Source organism: Alternaria conjuncta (assembly GCF_024043145.1).
Source record: "Alternaria conjuncta strain BMP 0040 chromosome Unknown scaffold_13, whole genome shotgun sequence".
NCBI lineage: Eukaryota > Fungi > Ascomycota > Dothideomycetes > Pleosporales > Pleosporaceae > Alternaria > Alternaria conjuncta.
This window is the reverse complement of record NW_026250102.1, coordinates 172,894-191,133: the sequence shown is the minus strand read 5'-3', so window position 1 is coordinate 191,133 and position 18,240 is coordinate 172,894. Positions and strand designations below refer to the sequence as shown.

Genomic DNA, 18,240 nt, shown 5'->3' with positions numbered 1-18,240 from the left:
GGTCAAGCGATTAGTGTTTGAGGCGTACGAAGATTCAACGTGAGGAAGAAAAAAGTAGTATAGTTCAGACGAATAATGATACCCGATGAAAACAGCTTCCTGGTCAAGATGGAGTGATGGACAGAAAGTTAGAGTGTCGCGGAACAAGTCCGCTCGGGGTTAGTTCGCACGGGCCTCTACTTCGCCTAAATCTAGCCTTGATTGTTGACGCATCGCGAAAAGTGACGCGCATCATTTCGACTCGTTGCATGCGCTCTCTCACCCTGATGCTTCCAGGGCTGTACATAGTTGCTTCTCGTGTCACTCCTTCCCTTCGTCAAGTTGGCTTCCTTAATTAGCGCCACGGAGCGAGCTACGACCATTACGACTAATGTCCCATTCTTCGCATTGCGCCCACGATACGGTCGGCCCATAGCGCATACGATTTTCGCTGCCTTTACTCTCCGCTCCAGAGCGACTCCTCGGTTTCGCCTATCCATTCGAACGTTTTCGAAGATCTACCGCTTACCCCTCGATCCTCAACCAGTTGCATCTAAACACACGAAAAGCGGCAAGGCGAATCACCTAGCAGAAGCGAAGGTACTCACACGTCTGATATATCAACCTCCCAAAGCTCCAATCGGATCAGCTTCATGCTACCTTACGCAACCGCCGAACCTTGAACTCTCCGAGCCCAAGAACAAACATACAAAGCCACCTGCGGAGTTCAATAGAACCGAGTTCTTGAGAACAAGAGACATGTCGTGCAGCGTTGAGGTCGTCACAACGCCTACGGCTGATACGCCGGGAACAACGCTCGTGCTGCGGACGGCAAGCAAGCACTATGTTTTCGGCAACCTGGCAGAGGGCACCCAGCGGGCGATGGTGCAGCAGGGCACACGTCTGCTGAAGGCGCAAGATTTCTTCATGACAGGCAGGACAGAGTGGAAGAACATGGGTGGATTGATTGGCATGATGCTCACATTGGCCGACTCGACCACCAGCTCTTACACCACCGCCATGGATACCTTTCGTCTGGCTCAAGAGCGAGGAAAAAAAGGCGAGGCACCCGCGAAGCCGCACTTCGACATATACGGACCACCGAATCTGAAACATACACTGGCAACGTGTCGGAGGTTCATATTCAGGAAGGGCATACCCATCAATGCGACCGAGTACGTGAAGCAGTCACCCGAGAAGGACGGCAATGGTGCTATAGTTCCGACGTGGGAGGACGAAAATATCAAAGTCTGGGCTCTCTCAGTAGCGCCTGTCAACTCTGAAGTCGATGCGCAAGCGGAGGCTGATTTGGAGGCGCGGCGACGGTATTTCGATGAACACGAGAATACATTTGACGGACTCCAGGCTCCCGAAAATGAGAGCCCGGAAGACCGCGAGTTGAGGTACGACCGGATACGGACAGCGACCATCAAGTACATGTTCGATTCGAATTGGAAGATGGATACACTGACAGAACGCCACATTTCTGAGGTACAAGTGCCTGCTCAAATATTCATTCGTAACCCCGATACACACGGCTTCTCGGCCTACCAAGGGCCGATGCCAGGGGGCAAAGAGCCTCTTCCTGACATTAAAGTCTGGACCCGGACGCCGTGGCCTGGTGCTATGATTCTAGCGCTACCACCGACCAGGCCAGCACCAGAGTGTGTTTCGTACATCGTGCGGTCGCATTCAGCTCGTGGTCAATTCGACGTCGCACGCGCGAAAGCGCTAGGTGTCAAACCAGGACCGGATTTCGGAAAGCTCACCAATGGCATATCGGTACCGAACGCGGACGGCGAGATGATTACCCCAGATCAGGTCATGGGCGCTGATAGGCCCGGTCAGGGTATCGCCATCTTGGACATCCCCTCAGTTGAATACATTGAAAGCACTCTTCAGCGAGAAGAGCTTAGCTCTCCAGAGGTGATGACTGACATTCGAGCTATCGTTTGGATGCTTGGTCCAGGCGTCGTAGGTCACCCGGATCTACTCAATTTCATGAACAAGATGGACAACGTGGAACACGTAATATCGTCTCTGGATACCGCGCCAAATCGCGTCGCACACGACTCGGTAGCGGGACAAGCTACGCGACTTGGGCAGATTGATCCGTCGAGATATCGCACACCCGTTTTCGACAACATTACTGTACCACAGACAAGTATATACAGGACTGGCATGTCGACAGCATCGCCGTTGCCCTCCGGAGCCATCCGCGCTGACCGAGGCTTTGGCTTTAATCTTATGCCGCAGTTTGCCACCAAGAAAAACACTATATCTAGTCTCTTCGTGCCCGACGAAGTGGCACTTACAACGCCGCCTGAGGTTCTCGAATTGGCTAAAAAGGCTCAAGCGGAGGTCCAAAGCAAAAGCAGAGAGATGCAGATATGGAGTAAGCTACTAGCGCGTCGTGACACCGAGGTAACGACACTTGGAACAGGTTCTGCCCTTCCGTCCAAGTACCGTAATGTATCTTCCACATTGGTGCGTGTTCCTGGCATCGGCAACTACCTCTTGGATTGCGGAGAGAACACATTGGGTCAGCTTTCAAGAGTCTTTCCCCACGAAGAGCTCGTGGATATCTTCAAGAACCTGCGTATGATCTGGATCAGTCACTTGCATGCCGATCACCACCTAGGCACAGCATCAGTAATTCGTGCTTGGTACCAAGTAGCACACAATGCTGTTCCAAACCCCCAGCCCCTGGACCCTTCCGCAAGCAACATAGACCCTAGCGCATACGGTCTTGCTGTCGTATCCCACAGTGGTATGCTCCAATGGCTTAACGAATACTCAGCCATCGAGGACTTTGGCTACAGTCGAATTCTTCCTCTTCAAATCACTCCCAACGAATATCAGAATGGCTCGAGGTTGTCTATACTGAACTCGTTTGGAAAGACACTATCTGAGAACGCGGCCATACCGAAAAAACAGTATGAGAAACTGTTTGGTTTCAATGAAATACAAGCTTCCAGAGTAGCGCATTGCCACGGTGCCATGGCTGTCTCAATTACATTCCCACGTGACCCAGCAGACCTTGAACAAATCAAGCCACTCAAGCTCAGCTACTCAGGCGACTGCAGACCAAGCGGCCACTTCGCCAAGATCGGAGCAGACACCACAGTCCTCATCCACGAAGCAACTTTCGACGATGAACTACAAGGCGACGCAAAGGCCAAGAAACACTCCACCACCTCCGAAGCACTCGGTATCGGCGCAGCGATGAACGCGAAATCCGTCGTCCTCACGCATTTCAGCCAGCGCTACCAAAAGATCCCCGTTCTTCAAACCGTCACAGACGGCGAAGAAGCAGACCCACTACTCAACCCCCAAGAAGTCGCCGAAGACGTGCCCATGGAAGACGACGACGCCGAAGTCGACCCCACAACCGAAAACGCAGACAACATGGACATGCACCCCTCCATCCCCTCTTCCACCACAGCCCCCGCTGCTCCCGGCCCCGCAAAACCCATCCCATCTCTCCCCAAGGAAACTTCATCTTCGCTCCGAGAGAACGCCCGCGTTATCAAGGTGCGCAACAAGGATATGAAGGTCGCTATTGCATTTGACTACATGCGCGTCAAGATTGGCGAGATATGCGAGATGGAGAATTTTAATGATGCGTTGAATGAGTTGCTGGTTAAGGATGAGGATACGGATGCGGCGTTGGAGCCGGCGAAGAATGAGAAGGGGAAGGGGAGTGGGAAGAGGGCGAGTGAGGATGATGGGGAGGGGAAGGGGAAAGGGAAGAAGGCGAAGAAGGGGAAGGAGAAGAGTAGGAGGAATAACTGAGGTGGGTGAGAGATGATGATGATGGGGTTGACGATACGGGAGGAAGAGCATTGCTGGCGTAGGGCTAGTGGTGCGGGATGGATGTTTGATTGTAAAATACGAGTCCACTGGAACACTACCATCTTGCAGCGAATCATCAGCACGTTAATGCGATATTGCTCGTCGTTAGATCTGCAAGCGATCTCCTGAGAGGATAGTCACACGGGGCTACATCTGGTTGTTACACAGATGACGTCATCTAACAAGCGGAGTTTGAGAGCAGAAGCGAATGGAAAGCAACGACCTGACCACATCACAGTACTCCATACAACTCGCAACCTGTCCTTACATAGTTCACCTACAATCTGGCACTCATATGGCTTCTTCTACGTTTTCCACAGCCTTCACGCGATCGCGGTCCAGCCAGCTGAAAGACGCGGCCTCGGAGCTCTGGAATTCAGCCTGCCCGCAACCTGGCCAAATGCACCTACGAGACGCTGTGCCGCTCTACCCAGAAAAGACTTGATCCCCCATACGTCTCTCAGCTCGCATCTATCAGTGAAGAATGATTGGTGCCCGCTCGTAATCTCAAGCCAAGTTCTGCAGTGGCATGCAAAGGCCGCAAACGGTGTTTATGGCTGACAAGGCTGGAAATTGGCTTGGGTTTGATAGGACGAGGCTATGCAGCAATTTAGATGCACCCCACGGTGATGATAACAAAAGAATGCTTATCAGGGCGTGCGTTTCGCCTTCGGCGTGTGGCTGTAGTCCGGGCTGGATGTTAATGCAGCCAACCCACAAAGCAGAAGCGACATAACCTTCCTGGCACGAATAGCGACATTTACTCATTCGACGGCTACGAAATTAAGCAACGAAGTGGTTGAGCTCGAGAGCCGATCGCTCATCACCATATTGACGGTCGCCTCAAAGTATGTCGACGGTACATTTTCGAATACCGCCGCCTTCATGGAGTCAGGATGTCTTTGATACCTCCGGACTCAGGAAAAGAGGAGTTCGCATTTTGTCCTGCGTGGAAGATTTTCTGGGAAAGATATTTGGGGATGATGATTATTTTGTCACTGTAAGCACATCGAGACTGGAGCTCTGTTTTCGAAATGTCTGAGATTAGTAGCGCGAATCGGATGAGTTAAAGTTCTGGGTCCCTAGATTGTTAAACAAGGTATGTCTTGCTGGAATTTCTTATTATCGGGCTGATCGTTGTTCGATAGCAAGAGAAGCAAGATTTGCGGTCCGGGATACTGGATTCCATCAGAAAAAGAGATGAAAAGCGTCAGCAAGTGGCTGCAGTTCAAGATTCGTCACTGGATGAGCACATGTCGATGGCGGAAGAGACTTCAGCGGTTGTTAGTACGCCGAAGAGTGAAATTGCTCCGCATCCTCCAACCAGCATCATTGCGCCACTTTACAGTGGTCTGATGAGTTCTCTGAAGTTTATTCTTCGCTATCTGAGACAACAAAAGCCGGAGCCATCATACTATCAATCGCTAGAAAGGAGTGCGATATCATTCCTATTGTGGGGCAACGAACATGCTGTTTCAGACGATGGCCTCGATGAAGCACTTCGTCACTCCAAGTCGGTGCAAGACTCGGTCGTACTGGTTTTGGTTCTCATAAGTGGGCTTGTGACCAGCAGTGCGTATCTCAGTGCTTTACTATTTACTTGACAACTGATTGTAAGCCAGATCTTTCCGAGCTCCTTCCGACCAACATGCGCGCCAAATTCTTCGAGACATGCGATGTCGTTAGTGTTACGCAAATCGCGAGGTCGACAATGGAAAGTCCAGACGATGTGGAGATGTACCAAGTCAATGAACCCCAGCGGGGCAAAGAGCTCTGTGATACTATACAGATGAGGATAGATTGTCTTCAGATAATCGACACTAGTCTTGTTTGTCCGGCCAAGAGAGAAAGCGAGCATCAGAGACCCATGGCTCGCCACCGTACAGAGACATCGGATAAGATGACTTTTGAGCCTTCACCCTTGGAAAGCAGAAAATTCTTTATCCGAGCTCCCAGCCTTGAATACTCGCTCAACGGTTCCATCAAGATTGGCAACGTCATCACCGACATATTTCTTCCTCAAGACCCCATTGCGAAACTCCAGCCTCTCGCGGAGATCATCACTATGACAAGCTCGAGCGAAGGCACACGAAAGCGTGGCGATCATAGCGACGCATCCGCCAAACTCTATGCAGCATTTGGCAGTCAGGCAAAAGGGAAACACAGCGCGGATATCAGAACAGAGTATGACTTCGACAATGTTGACACATTGATGCTGGAGAGAAATCCACGGGCGGCGGATGTGACCGCACTATGCGGTGAGGATCCCGAAGTACAAGATGCACTCAGGAGAGGACCTATTTACTTCATCACTGGCCTGAAAGTTGCAAGAGGTCTGAGATATTCTACCATACAACTCAAAGAAAGCGAAGTCGGTCTGGGCACGCAAGGCAACGTGACTAACGAGGTTGCAATCCAAGCCAACCTGGACATGAACGCCGGTACAGATGGCGCCGAGTCGCACACTGTGCTCGGTGATGTCATTCTAGCCTATCGGCTGCATATCGTTAAGAAAGAGGGTTGGAGATGGAGAGGCGAAGCCGCATTGGGGACCAGGGCATATTGGCCCGGCAACGCAGGATTCTTGGGCAGAGAAGAGATGAGACCGGAAGGTGAAGTGGAGACAAAATCGCTGTCGGCGCAAGATCTGAAGCACTTTGCTGAAGATGAGGGATATGAGACCGGAAGCATCTTAATGACAGATGATGAGGAAGCGTGGTCAATGGCATGTGTCGAGGATTAGTTTGGCCGTGAACCTCACTCAGTGGAAAATCTTCCATCAAACATATGCATATCTATGCGCTATCCTCTAAGATTAATCATTTTTCATGTTAGACTTTTGGAACTCGAAGGACCGAAGTCTATGCCTAATACATGTATCGCGCTCACTTGGTTTGGAATAGCAGCCTTGACAGCAATGCCAAATGATGATCTTCTGTTGCCAAGTACAACTGTGGCGTGCGTGTATCATGGAACAATGCAGCACTAAGTAAAATAACCGTAATCAAGATGTCTCTGGCGTCGACAAAGCGCTTAGGTGCGTTGATATAAACAGCACGCTCAACCTAGATGGCTCTTAAAATATTGGACCCAATACCTGGCTGAACTAATGCAGTTCTCTGACGCAAGTGCGTGTAGCCAAAGAAATTACGTAAAACTAAACTGTTAGTAAGATGGCTGACATCGGCAGGCAAGTAATCGTATGGGCATACGTTTCGAAAGGAGAGTGGGGGTAGTAGCGCGCGGCCTGCAGCTGCACCTAGCTGATTGCGACGTGGGCAGTTCCTTCTTAATCATGAAGCGATGCACGTATACCACCATTTTGAAGTGTCGCATCTGTCCTAAGTTTTCTTGGGCGACAATCATGGAGAGCGCTAGTCTTGCCCTTGCTGTTGTCCCACTCATTGTTGAGATGTTCAAGTCCTACCACACTGTGCGAGATCGATTTCGCGCGTTCGCACACGCCGACGCCGTCCTACGAGAACTAATGTTAATATACCATTTGGCTATGGATAGCTTCCGTAACGAGTGCGAACTACTCCTGAGTAACGTCGTTTACGACAATCAGATCCTAGCCGCAATGATGGTAGATCCAGAACACGCCGCCTGGCAGGATCCGCAACTCGACCTACGCCTTTGTGCATTCTTGGATTCCAATGACGAAACTTTTCGCGAGACATTCATCTGGATCAAGGATAGACTGAATAACGCTGAGCGCGAACTCGAAAAGCTGCACGACAAGCCGGGCACTGAGGAAGCCTCTAGTTTACTCAAAGGAGCAAAGGATGCGAAGAAGGCTCTCAAGATCTCACGCAAGGAATCCGGCGACCGAGATTTGCTCGATGAGATAGAAAAATGGATCAAGAATATCAGAAGGCTCCGTAAACAACGATGTGAGCTTCGCGAGGCTAGTTCTGCGCTGGCCAGCACCCCGCGGCCAGCTTACGAGTCTGTCCCCCCCGAGTACGATGAGATCCGGCGTGCCTCTCGGGAGCTTCACAGCTTTCTGCAAGACGCATTGTCGCCAGGCCTCAGCATACCGTGCAAGGAATACAGAGCGACACTAGCTCTCGGATTAAAGCACACAAAAGTGGAAGCGGCGCAATTGTGCACCATAATCGCCAGTAAATTGTCTACGACACCGAAACAAGAGTGGGTCTAGATGCGACATAGAAGCTTTGTATGTGTCTGACTAACACTGAAAAGTGAAGAAGAGCTAGAGCCGACGATCTGGTTGCATGTACAATCACTCAAGACTAGCACGAGTCCGCTCGTCCAAAGGCCGACTAAGGAGCTGGGAGTGCGCGGAGACCGGTCTCTAAACACTTACCAGAGTCTACATCAATCAGCAACCAGCACAACTATCGTTCATGAAGCAAACGGTCCAGCCTTGAGATCGTCCGGTGCAAGTGGCCCTGGTGCGTTATATGCGCCCACTCTTGACAGAAGCGCCTATGGCAGGATTTGTTCTCGCCTGAACAAAGACGACGTATCTCCACCGAGCCAACTGGGGTCTTACTTGGGTTACACGATGTGCGTGGTACCAAATTGCTCATTGCGGCTCTGGTTTTACGAGTGTAGCAAGACCCCAGTCATTCAACAGAGCCTACCTGTGATCAACGAAGAAGCGAAGCCAGTGATAGATCTGCTACAAAATCTTGGGTCTCAACTTGAGCAACTCATTCTTGCACATCGACTAGCCCAAGCAACGTTGCAATACAACTCAGGTCCTTGGCTTGGAGAAGATTGGAATCTCGAAGAGATTTTCTACTTCGATAGCTCGGCAGACCAGGATACTGGCAGCTTCGAAAACCGATTAGAGAGCCTCCACTTCAATACACGGTTCTCGAAATTAACACGCTCTGCTCTTAGTCATGACGAAAGATCTCGACTGCAGACTCAACTCGGTATAAGGAGTATTCCCCTAGCGAAGTTGGGAGTTGCCCTCTTACAAATACTTGACAAGACGGACAAATACAGCACCAAAACGAGCGAACAACATGCCGTTGTCACTGCTAGGGAGACTCTAGAATGTTTGCCGACGCCCCCATCGTTTCTGGAGCGGCAACTGCTTGAGATGGCGCAGAAGTGTATCCACTGTGATTTCTCCGTAGGGAGCGACCTTGACAGCACTGCTTTACAAGCTGCTGTCTACAATCAAATCATATGGGTGTTGGATAGCAAAATCGCACCTCTCAAAGGTTTCATGAACGATATAGCAAAGCCTATAGTGTAGTGTTCGAAAGCTTGCTAGTGGGATTGCCCGAGCATTCTATCGCAGGACAAAAGACGCATGCATATTTGGGTTTACTTCAGTGTTTGCTTCTCTTCATAATTCGTAATAACACAACACTCAACCATCTTTCGCGTTCCTTAGATTTTGTTATCAGCTAGATTGACCGTAACCCGTGTAAATTGAGAATTGTCGAAGGCTTTTTTAGTGGGATGCTTACGAGCGGCGTGCTCATTGTCAATCATGCGGTATGCTCTCAATACTTCGTTGCAAGCGCGACAATCATGATGCGCTGAGTCTAGTGTGGGAAACAAGCCTGACGAAGTTGATGGCTCATATGGGTCGAGGCGATGATGTTTGAAGCGTATGGAACACCTCAAAAGGACTTCTACATGATAAAACATGAGGTAAATGATGATCATTATCGTATGCCGTCGTCTACTAGACCTGGAGACTTCATGTGCCCAGCCGTTGAGCTCAAATAGTGTGTTCATACAGCTTATCGCGTCTGCCTTGACTGCAACGCAGAGATTCTCAAACGCCGTCATCCACCGGGTATCATGCGCTGTATTCCAAAAGACCAAAAACAAAAGAGAAAGGAATCCTCCGTACAGGTCATCTGTACCCGGGATGCAGAGTGTGGCCGAGTGGTTGATAGATCGAGACGTTGGGAGTTTTAGGGATCTTCTTTTGGCTTCGGTGCTCGAGATTGATGACGCGTCTCGCAAACAGGTATGATTGGGAATCTGGGATGGTAGACTCGATTGCACATGTACGCGTGTCGAAATGACTCTACGGAGGCTGCCCTCCTTCAACCGCTGGGCTCAGTACCCCGAGTACGCTAGATGGTAGGCTTGATCGTGACTGTGTGAGTCTGGAGATGTCTTCAGAACGTTGTCTTCTTCAGCCGCTGGGTTTTTTATCGTCATTATCCCAGGAAGGATCGGTGCTCGCGAGGAGCATTTTGAAAACATTGCCGTCGGAAGGCTCTGTATCGACAATGTCCATAGGGACTGTGTAATGCTGTAAGTTATCATTGTCGAGATAGTCGAGACGCTGTTTCCCCATCACGTCATTCCCGAAGCGGATGAACTGAATACCGACATGTTGTAGCTTTCCAGCCTTCCACAAATTGTCGACTAGGTTTGTGATGTGAGCTTGTATGGTGGAGACACAATACGATTCTGGCGACCATACACCGTCTGTGAGAATGTAGATATTGACTGGAGGCTTTTCATCTACTCGTAGGGACAACGATGAGCGCTTGCTTTTCGGGTTCTGTTGCGGGTTCTGATAGTAAAGTGGGAGAATGTTGCTGAGCGCAATACCCATCTGGCATTGACCATACGGTTTCACCCTGTCGAACTTTTTGGTGAGACTTTTGCGGTCCTTGCTACGACCTTTGTGCTCGGGACTATTGGCGAAATGCAGTTCGATACCGTCTGGATCCATGGTCTTGACTAGGTACGCCAGAGCTTCGAAAACGCGTTGGACTTCTTTCCAATGTGGTCGCATGGACGCAGAGTCATCGACGAGGAAGATCTATTGAAGTTCGGTTAGCAAGATTGCCAAAATCTGGTTCAGCGTTTTTGAATACCTGGTCTCGGCCACCCAGTCTTTTCAACGATTTATCGCCCGGTAGAATAGTGTGTGGGTACATTTTCTTCTTCGGTATGTATTTCAAAACCTCTTCGATAGAGGCTTTAGGGCGGGCTGACGATGCGATAGGTGTACTAGGCTGTGTAACATGACTGGGGATAGGAGTCAATGGACTCCTTTGCGACCCAGATGGAGTATCGGAAGCCGGACTGTAGGTATCGCGCCTCGGTCTCTTCCCTTGTCCATTGATCGAAGTACCAGAAGGTGGCAGAGAAGAAGGCCGCCTAATTATCGAGGAACCTCTACCTGGAAGATGATGTAATTGATGCCCTTGTATATCGCTGTCAGACTGCAGAGATAGTCCAGTCATATCCAAGCCTAGACCAGTCGTCTGGCTTACGGACAGATTGATGGGCGTTGAATCTGGAATGCTGTTATTTTGTGTAGGTGTTTGCGTGGTTGCATCGTGGGCTGGCGGTATCGCCAAGTCTATAGCTCGTCTGAGATCCTCGTAAACTCTCCACGCATCTGGTCTCTTCGTTGGGTCTTGCATCATCATCCCGCCAACAATATGAAGAAATGGGGCTACAATGTTGTCGATGTTCGCTCGGCGACTTTGAGTGACCTTCCTATGCATCTCGTCTACGGCAGCGAGTACCTTGGTGGTATTGTGAAAGCAGCCGCTATAGCCAGTATTCCTGAGAATAGGAATAGCGTCAGTAGCTTCGACTCGCCGGCGATGGTATTCGTCCAACCCGGTTGGCCCAAACACAGTCCATACTGCAGCTTCACTGATCACACAAGCCAACGCCCATATATCTTTAGCCGGGTGTGCTTGCTTGATGCTTTGTTGCATGGACCTGTCCGTCTCGCCGCGGAAGGATTCGGGCGCACCTTGAGAGCATGTTAGATGAGCGCAAATCTGAAACTCAATGGTAACATACTGTACATCTTCGTTCCGTGCACGTCGCGAAGTGGCGTCTCGTCCGACTCATCCGCCACCACAAACCCGGCGAGACCGAGATCTGCCAGTTTGAACGATAAACTGTACGGACTGCTCCCGTTCTGCTCCGACACGAGGATGTTATCCGGTTTGATGTCGTTGTGTAATCTTCGTAAGTTAGTCGCAGGTCAGGAGAGGGACCTCTGTGGATTTTCACATACCCCACTTTGAACGAATGACGATTACGCGGATCGGGAAGACGATGTATACACGCTATTGGCTTTATGAATTGTATGAAGTTTTTCCAGAATTCGAGGATATCTTCCATCGTCGTCGGCGGTTCCGTTCGTTTGAAAAAGGTCGTGAGGGTGCCACCGCCGATATATTCGCGCAATATGTTACATTTGTCACCCTGTCTCCATGAGCCATAGAAGCGAGCCATATGTTGCATCGCATCTCGGCCACTCGGATAGCTCAGTAGTATCCTGTAAGCGTCCACTTCATTGTTGTGTAACTTGGTGTAATCCGATCGGCTCGATTTCAGGATGAAGACGTTGGTATGGGGAATGCCCAGTTCGTTCTTGGTGTAAGAAAGTCAGCTAATTGCTAGTAGTTTATAGAATTGTGCGCGCGCACGCAGTTGACCTACTTGGATGAGATGGTTGTACTCTTCGAACAGCTCAACCTTGAAGATGACAGCGTCTTCACCTTCCTTCAGAATCTGCTTCTCTTTGAAGGGCACGACAATGTCCCTGTCTAGCCATATATCGTGCAGTTGGCGAGAGACGAGCCGTTTTGGGCAGAACTTCCACTGTGCTTTGTAGAACTCATCGAACATGTACCGGACAGCCTCCGGCCATGCGTCGCGGGCAAGGAAAGGTAGCCCCAGGTCCGCCATGTGACTGTGTCGTACGAATGTTGATAGATGAAAGCCCTTGTTTATCGAAAGTAGGACTGAAAATACAGCTAGATGACTGGTTCGGACCTCATCCTCATAGCTGGGGTCGCTTTCTACGTATAACAAGAGCCTTCGTGATCTTTCCGTAGTGAGATAGGACCGGAGGCGTTCTAATGATACGATCGGTCGGGTGACCAGTGGTCGGGACTCAGCTACAGCGAACGCTGTGCAGTCGTCTACATGTTGGAAGAAAGCCTGAAGTTCGGACCCCATCGTGGCTGTCGAGGACGGTGCGCATCAGGTATTTTCGTTCGGCGCGAGTCGCGACAGGTATGGGAATGGTTTGGTGGGAGAAAGAAGTGGTATGACGTTTGCGCGTAAGCTCAATGTGAGGTTGAAGCTTTCGCAAGTCTGCGCGGCAGGCTGAAGTCAGGCACCTGGGGCCTCGGGGGAGCTACTCCATGTCTGTCGCTAAAGCCATCAGAGCAGGACCCCGCCCACAGCCTCAAGCCACACTCAACCGGACCTGCATCAGCTGCATCATCGTCCTTCGTTTTGGTGTCATTGTCCATCTAGAAACACACCACTTCTCTTGCCAAAGATGCGACGAAAGGAAATAAAAGTTATCGCGAACAATGGAGAGGTGACAACAGGAAAGTTGGCGGCCACGCGGCTACGCGGCTGAGCGACCCCGACAGCTACAGTTTACAGACCTACCAAGGGAAACCTACTTTGGTCACCAATAACGCATACGTGCTCGCGATGAGTATTGCTTAATGCTTGGAGGTATAACGACAGGAAGAATCTCCCTTGTTGACACGACGTTGGCTTTTAGGTCGAACAACGTGGAACCGCCAAGACGCATCGGTCCGCTATTGACCATGGCTCGTAGCCCAGGCTCGATGATACGCTCGCAAGTTTCGACGGATTCCGCAACGTTCCTGATCTTGCAAGCGTCGATTAGGCCTTCAGATAAGAACGGGTTGGCTTTCGGATTGACCAACTTTCATAGTGAGCTGTGCAAAATGGCAGGTATCTGACCGTACGGGCACGCCAAGGTCTGGAATGAATATTATCGCAATCCAAAGTTGTTTAGAGATCTATAGGTCTACAAGTCCAATGTACTGGAGAGGAAACAACGTCATCGTCCCAATTCGTGCTGCTCTGTTGGTCCGATACTACAGAGATCAGGCCTCCCCAATAGCCTCGGACCGATCGTTCGACCGAGCCTCCCTTCGAGCGAAATAATATATGAAGTACCATGCGACAAAGGTCAAAGCTGTTGCAGGGAGGGCAATCATCAGATATAGCCGGAGGCCTTGCATTTGCAGGTCTTGTTCACCATCTTGGAATTTGAGGATATCGGTGCTCATGAAAGTCTGCCTGCTATTAGCTGATGTACAGTCTGAAGGTACGACATCAATCACTTACAGCGATAAAGGTTGCCGGAAGAAAGAAGAGGGTCACAGTGGTAATCACCCTCATGGACACAGTCTCTTGCTTCGTCTTCATGGCAAGATCTTGCATCTTCACAGTCATTATTTCCATGCGAGCGGCGGACTCTCGAGATTCTTTTGCGTAGAATTCGCTGGCTTTGGAGCTTCGGTGCTGCAATATGCCACTCAACTTTGACACGCTATTAGCATATATGGTCCCGAAACCCGAGTCAATGTGTGCTTACCAAGTTCTTCCGGTTAGCCAGGAGGTGTAATAGCGTCTCAGTCCGTGACCGCAGCATGTGCATATCTTTCTCCACTCCAACTATGCCTTTGTTGAATCGATGGAGATTGGCTTTGCACTCATCCTTCACATCTTGTGGGAAATCGGCATGCTTCGCTACTTCGTCATAGTGCAGTCTCAATTGCTCAAGAACTTCGGTGTTCAGCTTCAGCACAAGCATGGCTTCTTGTGCCTTCTCTTCGATGTGCTGTATGGCTCGTAGATTGTCGAAGGTAAATGTGTCCGACTCCTTATCTAATCTACCATCGTGAGATGCAGATGGAAACCCTGGCGGTGCCATCGTTTCAGGAGATGCGATTAATGTCTTCTCATCGCCGGAAGTTTGACGGCTGTGAGCTGAATTGAATTGCGATGGCTTTGTCATCAGTCCGCGAAGCTTGTTCACAGCCGATCTCCACGGTTTAGTCTCGGGGAGAGCGCTCTTTCTCGAATTCCAGAAGCTGCAGGGCTGGTTGCTGTTACCTGCCATTGTTGGCTCATACGTCTGTGGACTTTCGTGCAACGTGTTTGACCGGATCCAGGTGTTTGCGGTCAGAAGTGGACGCAATGTATGAGCTCGCGACAAGCTGAATGGTCCTACGCTGAAACGTGGACTCGTGATCTTTGGAAGTGTAGGCGATGGTAGCGGCGATGGCTGTCTCTCAACTTGATATGCTAGTAGTCCTTGTGCCAGAGTTGACAACCGCTCTTCGAGGGCGTTGATGTACCATCGCCAGTTCTCGCCGGACCAATTGCACATCACAAGATGCGTTTCTAGTGACGCTGCAAATGCAGCGCTACGAGACTTGAGAGGATCGCCGCTCTGTGTTGGTTTCTGAGAGACTTCAGTCACGCGTTTCATGATCTCTTTATTCCCCTTGACCACGATCCAAAGCATTCTGCCACTTTCTACGTCGAAAGTGTGGTATACAGCACACTGGCGGATGGACCAGGGTATCTTTGACGAGCTTCTCGTTGATTCCACGGACCTCAGGTTGTAGCAGAAACGAAGGTCTCTCCCTGAGCGGTCTAGGCTGGGTAGCCCGCAAGCCTTGTCGTACGACGCTAAGCGACACTCTTCTCTCAGTCCACTGAAGTAAAAGTCTTGTGCCTCTTCACTCAGTCCAAAAGGGAAGACAAAATCCAGAAACGAAGGAGCAACCTGGTAGATTGTAAATAGGAAGCTGAACATCTCGTGCGTGATCTTCAATGGCGCCCGGGCATGGCCAGCTGTCAGGAATCTGTCATCATCAGCTGAGTTTCACAAAAAAGCAAAGATTTACTAACATGAAACGACATCTCGGGTCGACGGCCTCAGGCGTCAGTGACTGTCTACAGCTAAGTATAAGCTCCAACTCTCGTTGGTTTTTGACGCATGCCGAGCTGAAGCCTTGTCTGGTGTCAGTAGGTATTGTTTTGGCAAGTAACAGAGTGCTTACGGTTATCTAATTCGCGATAATCGAGGAAGTCCACAGCTACCTTCTCATCTTGGAACAGAAACTCGGATTGAGATTGCAGCCGAGCGAAGTAGCCGGCCATACTATGGCTGAGAGCACATTGTTGTGTGAGATTTTGTGGGTAACGTCGGAACTTTTTGCATGATGAAACGTATTGATCCATAGCGATTGCGTCGAAATCTGGCAATTGGGAACTGGAGAGTCCCTCCCTGCGAAGATCGGGTAGATTGAGCTATATACCAGCAGAAATGACCGCAGCACCGAGTTCCCAGTCCGGTGTTGCCCTAGGACATCGCCACGAATTCCTGTTAGCCCCGCGGCAGACGAGCATGCAGCCCGCCCCCACAAGATCGCTGCCAACATCGTTCTTCAATCATCTTCCCATCTTCGACCCCTAAGCGTCCTTCTTTCGTTCTTACTCGAAGTCAGGATTTGTACTAAGACTGATCGTATGAAAGATCTCTTACCGCTTCCAATCTTCTCGGGATTCGGAACTTGTACGTATCATTGATGACCTGCACGATATACTCAGCACAAACCCTTGAGTATCTCGAGATTTCTCACTTCGATGTGGAAGTCACGCGAACCGTGCAGCTCCCTCAGGTATTTCTCCAAATCTGCCTGGTCTAGGCGATAGACCGGAAAGGTATCCTCAACGTAAGACATTGCGTAGAAGGTATACGATGGGTGGATGAGAGTGCTAGGGTACGACTGGTACTGAGATGAACAGATACAAAAAGCTTATACCGGTGAGGAATGTGGCATTCCTGAGGTACTTTCTAGGGACCTATGTCCTTCGCGCATTCGCGATTGCCAGATATACCATCGGACTGGACTGACCAGTACGTGAGGCTCTGCTTCACCGAGATCCATCGCGAGTCCTCCAGCTTCATGTTGCGAGGCTGTCGGTATCGTTGGGATCGAGTCAACGAATGGCTGAGCTAGGCGTAATTGCTTTACATTCCGCCATGCATGCACCTGCAACGTGGGAGTATGAGATGAGGAGTTGTAGTTTTTCAGTGGTCAAACCTGCATTACCGGTCAACTGCAATGACTGCGCCTCGCAGCCTTGGTTGCCTAGTGCGCGAGCTCCATTGGCGAGGCTCAATGTCAGCAGCATGGGAGCGGGGACGAGCGCCATTGTGACCTCAGCAGATGTCGGGGCAGACTCTTACATACATGTGAATATATGCATCAGCGGCACATTTCCTCGTTTAGTCGTGTCTGAGATGCGGCATATACGAGATCAGCGCGCCGGGCTTCACTGCCTCGACTTCGCCTTCCAGATCGTGGGGGTCCGGACTGGACTATGATAACTGTAACGTTAGGAGCGGCATATCAATCATGAGGCCATGAACTACTATAACACGATCAGATATCATCATGCTAGGAACAAAGTCGTCGCCGTGCACGCATCCGTTGCAGATTCATCGGTTGCCACCGTGTTGGGAATGAACGTCGCTTGAGACGAACGACCTGGTACATGACCGTGGCCAGATATCTGACTTTCGCTGTACAGAACTAAAGTTCCTCGCGAGAAGGGAAATAGAGCCGTGTAAAGACAGAGATGGATGCAGCCGTCTGCGGAGTATGTCCGCTGTGGTACGGGCATGACGGAGCCATGTACCCAGGTACCCCGCTAAGAGTCACTGCCCCACCAAAATTTTGATACTGCCCAAACTTTGGCTTGTGAACTGCGCACACATCATCAAAGACATAATCTTCCTAGGTCTCTAGCTCTTCAGGATCTGGAATAGTTAATCCGGCGCAATGTCGAAACCAAAAGACCTGCGCAGTCTCATCGACCTCACCAAAACCACACAAGCGCTCCTCACACACTACCAGTCCTCTCTCGCGCCCACCAAAGATGCCGCTCCTACGTCCGAAACCGAGATAGCAGATCCTCTCGATGTTATCAAAGCCTCGACTAAGCTCCTCAAATCGCACACGACGACGCTCTCACTCCTCCTCATCAACCCGCCCCTCACACCCTCCGCGATAATAGCGAAAATTGGCGATGTGACCTCGGGCCCACTGAACAGCATGGTGACCGCGGCTTCGTACATACCACGAGAGGGTCAGAGGGGCGATATCGGAGACATAATGCGCACAGAAGTTAAGGCGCAGGTACGGAGATTGCTAGGGACATGGGGAGAAGTCCTCGCCATGATCCTGAAGATGGCAGAGAAAAGACAAAGCGCGAAGGGTAAAGACACCGGCCCAACTGAAAGCGAGAAACAAGAAGTCTTGTCTTCGACCGGTGTACTCTGGGACGTATGCGACGCGCTGCTAAAGCTATGCGAAGATGGCGTTGTAGGACTCGTAGTCAAGAAAGCGCAAGAGTACCGTGCAGTCCTACTAGATGCGATCGAGGAGTTGAAAGAATGGGGCGAAGACGTGGAAGACGACGACGATGATGAAGCAGAAGGCAGCGACGACGAAGACGAGATTTTCGGCGCATCGAACAAGATCGGCAAGGACAACAAGGAGCTGAAGGAACTGCTGGATACTAGTGTCAAGAAGCTGAAGATGATTGGTATGCTTTACCAAGCGCTCA

The 18,240-nt window shown here is 50.4% G+C and overlaps 5 protein-coding genes across 5 annotated transcripts; 3 read left to right on the top strand and 2 right to left on the bottom strand.

The window, feature by feature from the left end:
- Window positions 1-738: 738 nt before the first annotated feature.
- Window positions 739-3,774, top strand: J4E85_008358 (uncharacterized protein; the record flags this gene model as incomplete). The annotated part of the gene is made up of 1 exon (XM_051472584.1): window positions 739-3,774. One exon carries the CDS (start codon window positions 739-741, stop codon window positions 3,772-3,774), a length of 3,036 nt encoding a protein of 1,011 aa, XP_051323405.1.
- A 1,708-nt stretch (window positions 3,775-5,482) lies between these two features.
- Window positions 5,483-6,577, top strand: J4E85_008357 (uncharacterized protein; the record flags this gene model as incomplete). Its single annotated transcript, XM_051472583.1, has 2 exons — window positions 5,483-5,578; window positions 5,645-6,577. The coding sequence occupies 2 exons, from the start codon at window positions 5,483-5,485 to the stop codon at window positions 6,575-6,577; spliced, it is 1,029 nt and encodes a 342-aa protein (XP_051323404.1).
- A 621-nt stretch (window positions 6,578-7,198) lies between these two features.
- Window positions 7,199-7,996, top strand: J4E85_008356 (uncharacterized protein; the record flags this gene model as incomplete). Its single annotated transcript, XM_051472582.1, has 1 exon — window positions 7,199-7,996. One exon carries the CDS (start codon window positions 7,199-7,201, stop codon window positions 7,994-7,996), a length of 798 nt encoding a protein of 265 aa, XP_051323403.1.
- Window positions 7,997-9,970: 1,974 nt separating this feature from the next.
- J4E85_008355 (uncharacterized protein) lies at window positions 9,971-12,507 on the bottom strand (the record flags this gene model as incomplete). Its single annotated transcript, XM_051472581.1, has 5 exons — window positions 9,971-10,609; window positions 11,067-11,560; window positions 11,611-11,777; window positions 11,831-12,021; window positions 12,259-12,507. 5 exons carry the CDS (start codon window positions 12,505-12,507, stop codon window positions 9,971-9,973), a joined length of 1,740 nt encoding a protein of 579 aa, XP_051323402.1.
- Window positions 12,508-13,694: 1,187 nt separating this feature from the next.
- Window positions 13,695-14,527, bottom strand: J4E85_008354 (uncharacterized protein; the record flags this gene model as incomplete). The annotated part of the gene is made up of 3 exons (XM_051472580.1): window positions 13,695-13,886; window positions 13,939-14,133; window positions 14,189-14,527. 3 exons carry the CDS (start codon window positions 14,525-14,527, stop codon window positions 13,695-13,697), a joined length of 726 nt encoding a protein of 241 aa, XP_051323401.1.
- Between the last annotated feature and the right edge of the window lie 3,713 nt (window positions 14,528-18,240).